The sequence below is a fragment of the Antrostomus carolinensis genome, unplaced genomic scaffold (assembly GCF_000700745.2).
Source record: "Antrostomus carolinensis isolate BGI_N321 unplaced genomic scaffold, ASM70074v2 scaffold5302, whole genome shotgun sequence".
Lineage (NCBI taxonomy): Eukaryota > Metazoa > Chordata > Aves > Caprimulgiformes > Caprimulgidae > Antrostomus > Antrostomus carolinensis.
In genome coordinates, this window is record NW_010302006.1 from 1 (window position 1) to 14,527 (window position 14,527).

The following is a 14,527-nucleotide window of genomic DNA, read 5'->3' on the forward strand; positions in this document are numbered from 1 at the left end:
CAATCCCTGACATTCTGTGACTCTGTGAATGAGAGCACGGGGCATTAAGGAGGGCAGCACTGAAAGCGTAACAGCACGCCGAGAAATGAGTGCAGTAAAGCTCCTGTGTCAGAGCAGCTGAGGTTCAGATGTGTGGTTGCAAGCTGACTTGTTGTGAGCCCAGCTGTAAGCGTGTTCCAACAGCTGCAGAAAACTGCTAAATCATTCTTGGCTAATGGTGACATCGCATTATCTAAATAATTTTTGTAAGGATATCCTTTGCCAGAGGGACAAATACATAAATCTTTATATGCCTTCTGCTCTATTCCCTTGAGCTCTGTTTGTCTTAATTTTAAAATAATACACTATTTCTTTGGCATCTGAGCTGTTCCCCTCATTACTCAATCTTTTTTTTTTTTTTTTTTTTAATTTGTTTTGAATAAGCCAACTTGCAGTTAATCCAGAATGCTGAACTTGTGACTTTGCAGATGCCAACACAGTAAGTAACTCGGATATCATCACAGGCATGAGATAGTGTCTCTCTGGGGAGATAAAAAGAAACCAAGATGCAAGAAAATGCTGCCATTATTATCTGCAAGCAGGTTAGCTCAATGTCACTGCAGCAAATTCTTTGTGGTTACTGGAAGTCATCTCTTAGTACCAGAGAGCAGTCATGTCGCTGAATATCTGCTAAAGAACATCAGTGAGAACATTAAAAACAGATTAAAAACAAAAAGCACAACACTTAATGCTCTTAAGTCTTTGATTATAGTGTCATGACAATGTACTGTGGCAGTTTTCTCTTGGATGCATTGTTCTCTCTGGAAAAGCAGAGCAGAGCACTTGAGGGAACTCTACAGCTGGTATCAAGAAAATTATTTCTCTGATATCTGTGCAGCTGTGCCTACACGTGCCTGTTGAGAGTTGTGCTCTTTAAGTTGATCTGTCATATGGATCCGACAGCAAAAATGTGTTGCTGATGATTTTATTTGCTCGCTGACCATTAATGAGAGTAGTGGAAATAAAGCACCTGGGCTGAACCTGCTGTGATCTGCTTTCACCAGCATTCATCTTCATCGGCACATTTCTGGGCTGCCATCAAGCTGCCATGACATGTCGCTGCAAATTACTGAGCAGCTCTCCTGGGCTTCAGGTGCTGCTCAGGGCTCAGGAGGTTCCAGCTCCAGTTTTATCTAAATGTTGGCAACCCGCCATGTGTTTGTGTAAGCTTGACTGCAGAAGGTCAGAGGACAACCCTGAAAGCCATTTGGCTGTTTCTTGCTCAGACCTGAACTGGAGAGATAACGTCACCCGAGATGCACTCTTGCACGAGGGGATGGATAATTTGATGGGTTTCTTTTGAAGCCCAGTGAGTGGGGAGGAGCTGCACAGCTTCTGGGCTGTACCACTGAGAGTACTGAGTGTTCAAAGCATGTCAGGTAGAGGTGAGCACTAACTAGGAACCAGTGGCTCCTCATTCAAAGAAGGCTGGGTGAGGATTGACACAAGGGAAGGTGATTCTGCTCGTCTGGACACTAAGGGCTGCACCAGGCTGGTGGACAAGCAGGAAGGAGCCATATAGTCATGCTCACGCATGTGCTACAGAGCTGGTCAGCTGCAGAGGAAAAGCCCTCCTGGTCTCTCTATCAGGCATGGAGTTAGCCTCTCCACTGTCTGCTGGGATGGATGTGGTATGGTATCCCCAAAGCCACCACTGGCATGGGACTGCCTGCAGGAATCCTTGTCTGGATTGTGAGCTAAAGGAAAATACACCTGAGCTTCCAGTACCATTTCTAGAAACTTGCTGATGCACAGTGTTTGTCCCCAGATTTCTCAGCCTCTAACCAGCCTGTGAAATGTCTGAAAGCTGGACAGGGCTCCTACTTTTACAAATGAGGAAGAGAAAATTTAATTTGTTTCTTATGACTCCCCTCATGAGGAACGCAAGATGGGCAGCAGCTTTTTGGCTGTGTTCAGCCATCAGACCAACCCTAATCACCATGTTTTATGCTTCTACATGGGCTCCTGGCCACCTGTATAATGACCATCTGTTGAACTGGGCCTGATGCCTGTCAACACTGTGATCCATATCATTGGAATGAGGCATGGGTTTCTAGGAAGTGGTGTTCTTGAAGGACAGTTTGCAGTAGCATGACAAATGCTGTCCCTTCTGTGTGAAGTCCTTCCTGTGCACCCCTCTCATGGCAGTGCCATTCACTTCTTGTTACTTTAAGGCATTTGGGGAGATTCATCTAGAAGAAATGTAAATGCGTTGTGGCAATGATAGCAAATGAATATTCAGAGACTGTCCCTGACCCTCTGTGGCTCTATCTGAGCAATTTTGATGTATTCATCTTAGAGCTGTGCAGTGCTTTTCTGGGACTGGTAAATTTGCTGAAAAATGCAGTTTTTAGACTAAACTATATCTCTCTGCCATCTGAAGTGAAATTTGTTAACTAGCTGTAAATGGGAAACTGGCTTCCAGGAGTGACAGAGGACCTTGTCTCTGCTTTCCCCCCAGCCAAGGTGCAGGGACTCCATCATATCAAGCTGTGTGCTCAAGTTCACTTTACTGTGAAAGGAAGTTTGAAACTGCATCTCCCACTTCTCAGTGGATGTCCCAAGTGATGGGAATAGTGATAGTCTGAAAGCCTGCTGCTGGTCTTATTCTACCTTTTATAAGTAATTAGGGTTCTTAGAACAGGGTTTGGATACTGAGGCTCTGAGCACCTAAGTGAATATTGAAAATATTAAGCTAGGGGGGATTTATTTATTTTTTATTCTATTTTTTACTCTCAATGACTGTGTCCTGATGGAAATGGAACAAGTTTGATAGGATGGACCCACCACCTGTACCTGATAATCTGACAGGTTGTCTTGCTGCTCCTTTGGAAGAAAGGATGGTAAAGCCTGTTTTGGGGAACACTTAAAGGTCTGATAGTAATGGAGTGAGAGGGCCCATGTGAGAAGGTACAGCCAGTCAGTGAATTTCTGCCAGGGCACCTTGGTCTTGGCTGGTCTTCTATATTCAGTTGTGTCTTGGCTATTTCTACAGAAAATAATGTGAAATTCAGTAAGTTATAAAATTATTTTTAATCTTTTGTATGTTCAGGTTGGATTGATTTCTTGCTTGGAAGACAGTTGCTTTGTCTACATTATCAAATAGCACCATGCAGTAGAATCATAGAATGGTTTGGGTTGGGAGGGACCTTGAAGCTCATCCAGTTCCAACCCCCCTGCCATCAGCAGGGACACCTTCCACTAGACCAGGTTGCTCAAATCCTCATCCAACCTGTCCACAAACACTTCCAGGGATGGGGCATCCACAGTAGGATTAGATCTGCAGAGCAAAATAGTAGTGAAGACCCAGGCAGATTTCATTAGGTTGCTTCAAAACAGCTTTATTCTAATTCCACTTGAATAGAAATTTTGAAAAAAAAAACCAACTTGTAGCAAATCAGGAGACCAAATACTGCACGTTGAAAATGTCAACGAAACCTTTCCTAACAGAACTTATTAGGAGCATTTAAAGTTTTCTGCCAAAACAAAGACATCCAAAAACCTGACACGTGTTCATGAGACATATCAGTGCTGTTGAAGCTGTATTTTTTGTTGGGAATTGTTTCAGCTGAAATTTTGTCTGGTGCTTCTTGAGGTCATCTGGCATCCTACTTAAAACTTGTGTATCCTGGTGCTTGTGTGATTCTTGCTATTGTTTCACACAGGTGTGTACATGAAATTGATTTGTTCATAACCCTTTAAAAAAGCTATTCTTATACCTATGGCTCTGCCTGCACCAGAGAAAGGAAAAAAATCTGGTGCTGCTGTCTCAGCTTTCTTGTTCTGACTCCTCTGCTGCGTGACTATGAAATCAGTCATGACACATTTGCCTTTGCTGCAAGAAGCTGAGAGAGCAGGGGCAGCAACGAGGGCAAGATGGGCATTTGGGAGAAAAAAATTAGGGATCACATACGGGAGAGCAACCCAGCCACCATGAAAGGAGCACGTGTGGCTTCTGCAGAAGTAGTTTTTAACGTCGTAAACTTTGCCTGCATGCTGAAGGCTGTGGATACTGTCTTGTGGTAAAGGTGAGGAGGTGTTGTGAAGATGACGTGGACTCTGGAAAGAAAGCAGATTATCTGGAGTAAATCATAGTGACTTTCTCACGCAAAGGTATCCTCCAGTGCAGTCTGCAACCCAGGACGGCGAGTGCTCCCGTTGCATTGCAAGTTTGTGGTTCAGGTGATGGATTTTATCCATGGCACTGGCTGACCTCCATACCAGTTACATCCAGCGATGCATATTTGGGATACTTTAATATTTTGCTGAGATGTGATTTGTTTAGTGTTAGTTGTCAGGACAGGTCAAACATCAGTGTGGGGTTTGGTGTGTGTGAATGGCCTCGGATTTCCTGCCAGGTGTCTCATTCATCTTGGCATATCCAGAAGCTTATGGCAAGAAAAGGTTGTAGCCTTGACAGAATACTGGTTTTGGAGTACTAGAGAAGTCTTATATCAGGGATAAAATAGACACCAGCAAATAGCTGGTGATAACAAATCGTAAACTGATGTAGTTTTTATATCAAGAGATGAGAAGTCACTCATATTAGAGAAATAATCTGTACATATACATTGTCCTCCTCATAGTTACCAACTAATCTCTCTTTTAACTCATGTGCTACAAATACCAGCTGCTTTTAAACCTACTCGGTGTGTAAATTGTGCCATCTTAAACACCAACTCTGAATACTGTTTGGTGCCTGTTGCTAAATTTTTGTGGTGCCACTTTAGCAAGTCATTGATTTCTGTCTTATTTGTAACAAAGTATGTTCTTTGAGATTTCTCCGAGTCCCAGAACAAGAATTAACTTGTTTAATTTAAGCACAACTTAAATTACTCTACAGGCATAACAAAAACAATTCTTACAAGTCTTACAAGTTTTATAAGTCCAAAGTTTCTGTTTAAATATTTCTTGGTATTGCTTGTTCAGCGGGTAACTTGGATTCTTTTTTGTATGCTTTTAAGAAACAAGAACAACACAGACTTTAAAATTTCTTTTAAAGATTCCTGTGCCTGAAAATAGAAGTTGGTTTCTGGACAGAAAGAAAAATGTCACTAAAAATAATTGATGTTCAGGAAAATTGTCAGTGTTCATTCAGGGTTTTTTGAAAAGATGAAATCAGAAATGTTTGGGGGTTTGGAGTTAGCAGGATACCAGATAGTTTTCAGCCATCTCTTCAGGTTTATGTTTTTAGAAGAGGGGTGATGTCAGACAGTCAGAAGATTGTCTGAACTTTCTCTGGGCTCGAGAAAGGTGTGCAGGTAATTGTAAATATGTGTAGAAACAGCAGCTTTGAGCTGGGTTTTGAAATGACTTGGAAAACCTATGTGTGACCAACTTGTTTTTCTCTGTTGTTTTACAGGTTCCAGAATCTGCTGTGGTCTCGAAAAGCGTTTGTGGACAGTGTGAAGGTCTATAACCACAGCTACATCTACATGCCAGCCTTCTCCATGAAGACAGGGACGGGACCCTCCCTACGTGTCTATTACACCCTGGAGGACTTTGGTGCCAAGCAGGCTGTCCTTTTCGCCAACCCCAACTTTCTGCGTGACATTGGCAAGTTCTGGAAGAGCAAAGGTATCCATGCCAAACGCCTTTCCACGGGACTTTTCCTAGTCAGTGCTGCCCTCGGTCTGTGTGAAGAAGTGACAATTTATGGCTTCTGGCCGTTCTCGGTGGACCTGCACGGGAAGTTTATTAGCCATCATTACTATGACAATGTCTTGCCCGATTCTGGATTCCACGCCATGCCAGAGGAATTTCTACAGCTCTGGTTTCTTCATAAAAGTGGTGTACTGAGAATGCAGCTAGAACCATGTGAGGACCCTTCAATCCAGTCTTCTGCTTGAAGACTGTGGGAGTTCCAATAGTTTCTAATTTCCATGCTCTCCAACAGAGAGTTCTGTTTTCTGTTGATTCTTTTTAAAGGGAAAATAACATGGATCTGCATGGACCATAAAAATGCTACTTGAAGGCCAAATGGAATACGTCCTTAATGTGTAGTGCTTTATGGAACTGGGGTGGGGGAAGGTGGATCTCTCCACATGGAGTCCATTCAGCAGCATTGTGAAAATAACGTCAGAAGCAGCACAGCTGAACTTTCCGGGGGGATGTTTTTAAATGACTGGTATAAAAAGGGCATTAAGGCTCGGAGAGACACAGGGCCACCCACAAGCTTTTGCTGACAGTGCCAAATATGACTGTCTGTTCAAAAGTCCATTTCATTCCAGATTGGCACCTCATAACAAACAACTTTCCTTTTTATTTCCTCTGTGTGTAGGGGTGTGTGTGTAGGAGGGCACGCGTGTGTTGTTGACTTTCTTTGTTTCTTGCCTTCTTTTATTTTTTTTCCTTTTACTTTTGTTTTTCTCAATGGAAGGAAAAGGAAAGGCTTAAAAGCCCCAGGAGCTGAGTACCATCAACTCCTCCAAAGACTCTTGGGAGAGTGAAAGGTGCTAAGAATCTGGTTAGAAGAATGTCCTAGAAATGCCCTACTTGCTGTAGATTTTATCAGGATAGTTTAGGTCCTTGCACTTATAGCTGTGCTAGTGCTATACTGTGGGCAAGAGCTGGTTAAAGGAAATTGGTCTGAAAATAAAACTTGTGTTATAAAACCAGTAGTGAAGTGCAGCCTGGTTTCACTTGACCTGCTGCAAGATTTCCACAGTGACTTCTGTAGCAGGGATGGTTCCTGACCTGTTTTGCTGTCCAGCCTTGGGGATTAATTCTGTATTCATTTGGACTCCAGATGTTCATTGACTGTAAAGGGGATTTGAGGTGTTCAGTGGGATGCAGAATGAGGTTGTTAGTTTGCTTATAGCAGAAAAAAAACCTGCAGAAATGAATGTAAGTGTCATTTAAAATCAGTTGAAGCTTCAAAAATCCTTTCTCTTTCTGTGACTAGCTCTTCTGCTTGGATTGTAACGTTAGCCTTAAAGACTTGTACTTTTCTCGCAAGATTGTCTCTGCATAAAGATAGTCTGAAAAATAAAACAGCCTTTGGGAGCACTGAAAAACTGCGTAGCCAGCAAGAAGAAAGAGGAAAACAGCAGGTCCTTACGTAAGGCAGCCTCCCTCCTCGCAGGGGGTGAATTACGTCAGCGTGCGCATTGCACACGTGCTGCTCCGGCCAGCGCAGCGCCTGAAGGACTGTTTTATTTTGGGTTATTACTTGGGTAGCAGATGGTCCTATCGCCATGTAAATGAGAAATCTGTTTGTTTGTTTGCTTTGGTTTAACACTTTTGGATAAGAAGAGACTACCAGCTCAGTCCACGGTGCAATTTCAGCTGCAAGATGTTATCACCGTTAATTCTAAAAGCCAGATCAGTGTTCTCTTTCTTATTCTTCCATCATTAGTAGCTGAAATTCTAGTCAAAGTGTTGAAACAACAAAACTTTCATCAGGTTTCCACAATTTCCTGTGCTACCTGTTTTAGCTCCAAAGTGCTAGTATTCTGGGGGATGTGTCCTATCATATGTTGACAACGTCTCTCTTTGTAGACTACCAGCTGCAAGTTATATAGATATAATTAAAAAAGAAAAAAAAAAAGCAAAATCCGTGGCTCTTCTTTAAATATGAATAATTCAACTGTCTATGTAGGACACTGGGGAAAAAAATGTTTTGCTTTTTAGACCTATGTTTAATAATAAAATCTTCTTTCTAAATATGGATATTCCAAACATAAAATGGGCACCGTTCCATAAGATTACAGAGCAGTGCTTGAACTGTAACCTGGAGATTTAGATTAAATAGCGTTCTAGAGATTGTCCTGATAAAATCTGAATGTGTTTTTATAACCCATTTTATCTTTGTCCATACTTTTGTTAAAAGTACAGCGAACACAAGAGGTTTTGATGGAAAACCACTTGATAATTTGTTCCCTTTCATTATGTTTGTTTATTTATGATGTGGGTGCTCAGTAAGGAAGGATTTGAAAGTAAAACATTTTCTTTACTCCTTGTTATGGCAGAATTTTACTAAGCTGCCTTTCTTGGAGAAGAAAAGGTGCCTGTATGGTTTTTATTGTACTCCTCAAGTTTTGCACTTTTTAGTGCTTTAAAAATGACATTATCTGTGAGAACAATCGTTTGAAATATGGTGTGGCTAAAATGGCACTTCAGCAGGGTGCCAGCATTTCCCTAGGGGTGTGAGGGAATGAGGAGAGTGGGGGGAATTGCCTTTTTGCTGGTCATTTTTTTGTATTTTTACTAATACTTGGAAATTTAGTTCTGCACCTCTCTGACGTCTCTCTAACCCTCTGGTAATCCTTTTTTTCCATGTCTTGGGGAAAATAATCAGATTAGAAGAACAAGAGAAAAACATGTATTTTTGTAGGAAAAATCAGTGCAATGTTTCATAATGTCTGGCTTTTTCATGTTCATCCAGTGCCCTGGGTATCTGGAGATGTTGTATTCCCCACCTCTGTAAGACCAAGGCAGACTGAACCTGTAGCCTGTGGTCTTTGTGAGTCCCTTCTGATGTCTGCAGTCCTGATGTTTGCAAGGAGATAGCTGCCAAAAAAATTATGGGGGTAGGAGAGAGCCAGGCTGTTTGTGATGTGTGAAAATGGATAATTCTGTCTCTATTCACATTTATGTATAGTAAATATAAGTGCATCTCACAAAGACAACCACAGTTGATGTGGAAGTAAAGGCTTCAAGGAGAAATAATATACTGAAACTTCCAGAAAACTGTCAGCTGAGGAAGGAAGAGAAACACAAAGAAATGCCTCCTTTGAGAGAGCAAAATCTGTTTTAAACACACTGGTCAGTGATTAGCCTTTTGCCCAACAACTAAAAGGGGATGCAGGAGGGTACTGCAAGTGTTTCGTGGCAAAAACAATTCCAAAAAAAAAAATCAAAACCAAAACCAAACCAAAAGAAAAACCCCAAACAAACAAAAAAACAACCAAAAACAACAACAAAAAAGAAAAGCAGCTGGGAAAGTGGCAGCTGCCTGACAGAAATCTTGGAATAAATGTGCTCAGTCCATGCTGCTGCTCAGCGTGAGGCTTACGTTGTCTAAATCCATGTATAGGATCATTGATGTGAAATATGGCATTGCATGCAAGGGACTGAAGTTGTGTCCTTCAGGAGGGAGGTCACTCCATAGGATAGGACCATACTTCTGCTTAAAGACAGACATGATCAAATCCAGGAACTATCTGTAAGTGTTAACCATGAGAAATCAGCATGGCAGACTTTGGTCAGAGTGATTATATCTATCCAGCATTTACAGGCTGCCCAGGGAGGTTGTGGAGTCTCCTCTGGAGACATTCAAGACCCGCCTGGACGCCTTCCTGTGTGATCTCATTTAGGTTCCTGCTCTGGCAGGGGAATTGGACTGGATGATCTTTTGAGGTCCCTTCCAATCCCCAACATTCTGTGATTCTATGATTCCAGTCCATTGATGGCAGTGCCCTTAGTTAAATCTCATTGCTTATATTGTTTGGGGTTTTTTTCTCCTTGTAGTTAATTGAAATCTTAATGTTTATTTTCTAGTGAAATTCCTACTCTAACCTCTCTATTTCCACTACCAGTTCCTGAATTTCTTGATAGTGTAGCTGAAGCTGCGCAAGTCTTTGCCAGGTTGAAAGCTACTGCAATTCATCTTTACAAAAAACATAGTCAAATAATTTATTAATTAATGTTCCTAGTTACTAATTTTATCATAGAGGTGACAAGGTACAGAAGTGCTGGAATCATTGCTCTGCATAGGAAGCATTGCTCCACTTTTGTAAGTTGAATAAAAGAATTCCTTTACAAGAGCTGTGCGTGGAAGATACTCAGCACCGAAAGCACTCTAGATAGAACCTTTTTGAGGGTGTATACACTTTAGAGTAAATCAAGACCAATTTTTGAATTTGTGCCAAAACTCTGTAAAACTTCTCTTTGCTGTTGATTATGAAGCCTTTGCAGCTCTTTCTGAAACAGACAAGCAAAAGAGAAGCCAGCAAACTAAAGTCATAGAGAAGGGGTGCGTGTGCTCATGGTAATAAAGATATTTATGATTTTGGCACAGATCTTGCTATAATACTAAGGACCTGTATTACTGAAAATTGTGGGTTTGTATTTTTGGTGAAATGAAGATATCAGGTTTAGGGTGAATCAGCTGCAAAAAGTCAAAGGTCCAAGCCTCTATTACAGCTTGTAGAATTGTAGAATATAGAAATTCTTCTATATTGTAGAATATAGAAATATTGGCTGTTTTCTTGACTTGGTTACTTTCACCTTTTTGTTAGCTTCATCAAAATGGTGTCATAACAATTACTGCTGAGTTTGCACCTCTCTGAGAGCTGAAACTCAGCAAAGCTTCTGTTTTTTTTAAACTGGATGTCTGAACTGTGGTAGTTATGTAAAACCCTTCCTCTATGTATCTTCATGGAAGCTGGTTTAATATCTAGCCCAGCCTTGCCTGTAGTTAATAAGGAGAACAGGAGTGAGGAAACTTTTGGTCTAGAGGTGAGGATGGTGGAGAAGATAAATGCTATCTCACCATTTGCTACCTGCTTTGGTTCTTTTCTTCAGCTCAGTAGTAAGTATTGGAAGGAGTCCAGGTTATGTGAAGGACCGGCAGTTCTTGAAGAGTTGGATGATGATGGACAGAAGTTAAGATCAAGTCAGTGGTGTAACAGATTGGAGTGTAGCAATTTTTGGTAAAGACTCCCAGTTCTAAGCAACTGTAGGACATTTTCATCTGGTAGTGACTGTGAAAAATGGACCTAAACCAAATGGTTTTCTGATGGAGGGTAGCAAAGCAAAATGCTACGAGGAGGAGAAACTGATTAAACAGAAAGGAAGATACAAAGAATGATGATGAAAAATCTGTCTTTCCCTTCTCTCCTGCTACTCTCCCCCACCAAAACATAGATATATAAAATGGACTAACCGACTGTTATCCTGAGTCATGATCTCCTTTCTGAAAGGATATGGTGGGTTTCCATTAGCTGATGCTTTCTAGTAAACAAAATTCATCAGACCTTGTCCAGAAATGCCTGGTCCCCTGTTCCACAGCTGTTTGAAGGATGCTCTGGGGGCTGTGGCTGGTGTGCTGTGACCTTCCTAATGGCACCTGCTCCTAATGTCATATAGTTCCATCAGATCTCCCTCTGGGATTATCTGGACATGTATTTGTGCCTCAAGAAGTCATCCTAAAGAATCTTTCTGCTGTATTCTTCCTGATGACCATCCTCCTTGGGGTTGGGAGGGTGATTTAAAAAATCAGCCATAACGTAGCTAATATACTTTGTCATTTTGAACCATCTTTTCATCTAAATTGTTGATAAATCCAACAAGAGTTAGCTCCAAATTGAAAATATGACTTCAGTTAGGTGTAGGCAATTCCATCACTGGGGAATGGAAAGAGGATGGAAGAAGGCTGCGTTTTTCAAAGCGATTGCTGTAGAATAACTTCTGCTTCCTTGAATTTCTGGATTTTGACACTTGGAATCTATCAGATGTTTGACTTTTTGGTAGATTTTGAGCAGAAAAATTAGTAAAAGACTTACTGTTTTTTTTGTTAAATATTAACAAGCTCGTTTTCCTAAGTGTAAAACAAATACCCAACAGGAGGCTTAACCTGTCCTCCCCAGCTGATACTTCTTTGGCAGCAATGAGAACTTAAACAGCTACTTATTCCTCCCTGATTATTCATTTTCTGCAGTTTTCATTACAGTAGGTTGAGCCCTAGAGTATTCAGCCTCTCCAGCTTAATGCATATACTTAAAAATGAATCCCACTCTGTCTTTTCAGCTGTAAAAAAAAGTTGTTAATTGAAAATGGTTGTGTAGGTTCTTTCTTACAATCAGGAGAGACAGGCACCTCCAGGAGATGATTCATGCTTTTTTCTGAACATGGGCTGTGTTCAGAGGTCTCTGCAGGGCTGTGAAACACCCCAGCTGTGTCTGTAGGGCATTGCACGGGACGCAGCTTCTGATGTTCTGCATGGATGATGCCAGCCTGCTCGGAGGAGTTCAGCTGTGCGTTGAGTTCAGCGGACCCTGGCACTCGGGGACAGCAGGTAGTCCTCACCCGTGTGAAAGCAGCAGGTATGTTCAGGGCAGTAGCACGTAAGGATGAGGCTGTTGACTGCTTCTGGGGCTTGGCAATCACTGGAATGACTCCATTTAGATCTGCTGTGGGTACGATTCAGCAAGTGCCACTGCAGAGCAGATCCTAGAGAATTACCTGTGGCAAGGTTACCCCTCTCCTGCGTCACGATCAGAAGTGCTGGGCTTACTGGAATTGATGGCAGCTCACCCCTTTGGAGACCAACCTGCTTCTTGCCCTGAAACACTTTTGATCCCTGGCAAGTCTCAGAAGGGCCTATTAAAACTGCATCTTCAAATAATCTACGTGTACTCCCTGCTGCTCTTGAGCTGGTCAGCTTGCTGTTGAGCTGAATATTTATCCTGTTTGGGTCCACTCTAAGACAAGTGAACCTTTAGCATTCGGACCACCTGGAACTTTCTGTGTTATGTGGTGTCTCCATCTTCCAAGTTAAACCCTTTTTTCTTTTAGACTAGGTTTAACTGTTGTGAGTGAATCCAAAGGGAGTGTAAGAAATCAACACCAAAAGTAATTGTTCTCTTGGTTTATGAATAATCTGGTGTTCAATAAGACACTAAAGTACCTTTTGAATAGTTCCTGTTGATTTTTAATTGTATATTCAATGAATTGTTTTGCTCAGATGGGGCTCATAGCAAAGATGAGTTGCATCATTTTCTGTTTATTGGAGGAGAGCAATTACAGATGCATAATATATTTTAAACTAAATTCTTACCAAGTAGTTAGGGAATCTAACTATGAGATTTCACGAGAAGCTTTGTTACTGTGTGATTACCTTGGTAGTAAAGGAAACATTTTCACTGAAAATAGATGCACAGAGAAAAAGAGATTTTGATGAGAACAATATGATCTGGAGTACCGAGACCCAGATTTGAGTCCCTGCTTAGAGGTCTTTGACCAGGATCCGGGTGTGCTGCCAGAGTGCCATTATCATGAATTCTTTTTTCTTCTCTGCGTGTATTAATTTTTGTAGAAAATGCTTTAACATTTTTTTTATCATCCTTATGTGTGCTGAAAGTAAACACTCCTTTTTCCAAGAGTGCAAGTTTTCTTTTTGGAGACCCATAGCTTTTAGTACGTGGAGCAAAACTGGCAGAAGATGTCTGGTTTGCAGGAAAATGCTGTTTTGGAGTAGTCTGGCAGGGCTCCGGCAAACACGTGAGTTGATTGTTGCCTCTTGAGCTGTAGAGTTTCAGGAGATGATACAGAGTGTGCTGCACTGACAATAAAAAAAAGAGATATATTTTTAGTTGTTTTAGCCACAGCTCTGCCTGCTTGATGTCTTCCATGTGCTGAGCAGTGTTTCTTAGTTCTGTGAGGGCTCTTCAAGCATTGGCTTTGATCCTGAAGATCATAAGTTGACAAATTTTAAAGGATTGGACTTTGAAAGTACTGAAAACTGAAATGAGCATTGAAATAACTTGAAATAAGTCCTTCAGTGTATCTCTTGGTCATGCTGGATTGTTTGGCCTGTTACAAAACAGACCTGTCTGTATGCAAAAGACATTTTATCTGAGTATGAGACTTGTATCTAGGAGGACGTCACTGGAAGGTGAATGCCTGATGCTGCATAGGGCAAGGTCTTCCAAGAAACAATATGTTTTTAATTTAAACCAGTCATTAAATCCTCATTGAGCCAATATTGGATTAGATCAGCAATCAGTGCTCTTGAAACTCCTACCCCATAAGCATTTCCAAGAGTTTTCCCATGAGAAACAGTAGATTTTTCTTTTCTTCATACATTTTACCTTGCATTGAAAATGGGGTGAAGTATCAATCAGAACTTCTTTTAACCCATTTTAGAAATCTCTGAAGACTACCTAAATCCTATATAGGCACACAATTCTATAAATATAAACAAAATGGCTGATAGTTTCTAGCTCAAACAGTGATTAGTATCTTGAAGAATTACTTTAAAATAATTTAGTGAAAAAAAAAAATTGCATAAATTTTACACGTGAAAAAAAATCCTTTCCCCCCCCCCCCCTAAAATACACCAATAACTGAACAAACTCTGTGCTAAGAAATATGTGAGTGTTTCCCCTGGTTTATTCCACACTTCTAGATTTCTACTCAAGTCCATACTTCTGCAAAACTTCCAAGTTTAGACTACTCCATGTGGTGTTCTTAGATTAAAAATTAAATGTTATGCTCCAAATGTAGTAATATCTAAATAAATAAATAAAAAGAAGAAAGAAAAACTCAGGACAGAGGTTGAGATCTTCAGAAGTCTGTTACTGTTGGTGTACTGCCATTCAGTCGTGGTGTCTACAGAACTAGACAGAGATCAGAAAGGAGATAAATATGCAAGATGACACAATCTTTCTAGTAAAGGTAAAGGAATGCAAGCACGTGTTTAAATGCTTTGCTGAATTGGGACCTAACGTTATTAACAGATGTGAGAAGTGTATTTTTTTGCTTC

General features: G+C 41.0%; 1 protein-coding gene across 1 annotated transcript; it reads left to right on the plus strand.

Moving 5' to 3' along the window:
• The first annotated feature begins 3,915 nt into the window (after window positions 1-3,915).
• Window positions 3,916-6,095, plus strand: ST8SIA1 (ST8 alpha-N-acetyl-neuraminide alpha-2,8-sialyltransferase 1). The gene is made up of 2 exons (XM_010163686.2): window positions 3,916-4,061; window positions 5,390-6,095. Exons 1-2 carry the CDS (start codon window positions 3,916-3,918, stop codon window positions 5,886-5,888), a joined length of 645 nt encoding a protein of 214 aa, XP_010161988.2. The 3' UTR covers window positions 5,889-6,095.
• Window positions 6,096-14,527: the final 8,432 nt, after the last annotated feature.

Excerpts from the sequence above, each read along its gene's own strand:
- ST8SIA1 (XM_010163686.2), top strand. The coding sequence starts at position 3,916 with ATGGGCATTTGGGAGAAAAAAATTAGGGATCACATACGGGAGAGCAAC. Across the intron at positions 4,062-5,389 it reads GCTGTGGATACTGTCTTGTG|GTTGTTTTACAGGTTCCAGA; the intron begins GTAAAGGTGAGG and ends TTGTTTTTCTCT.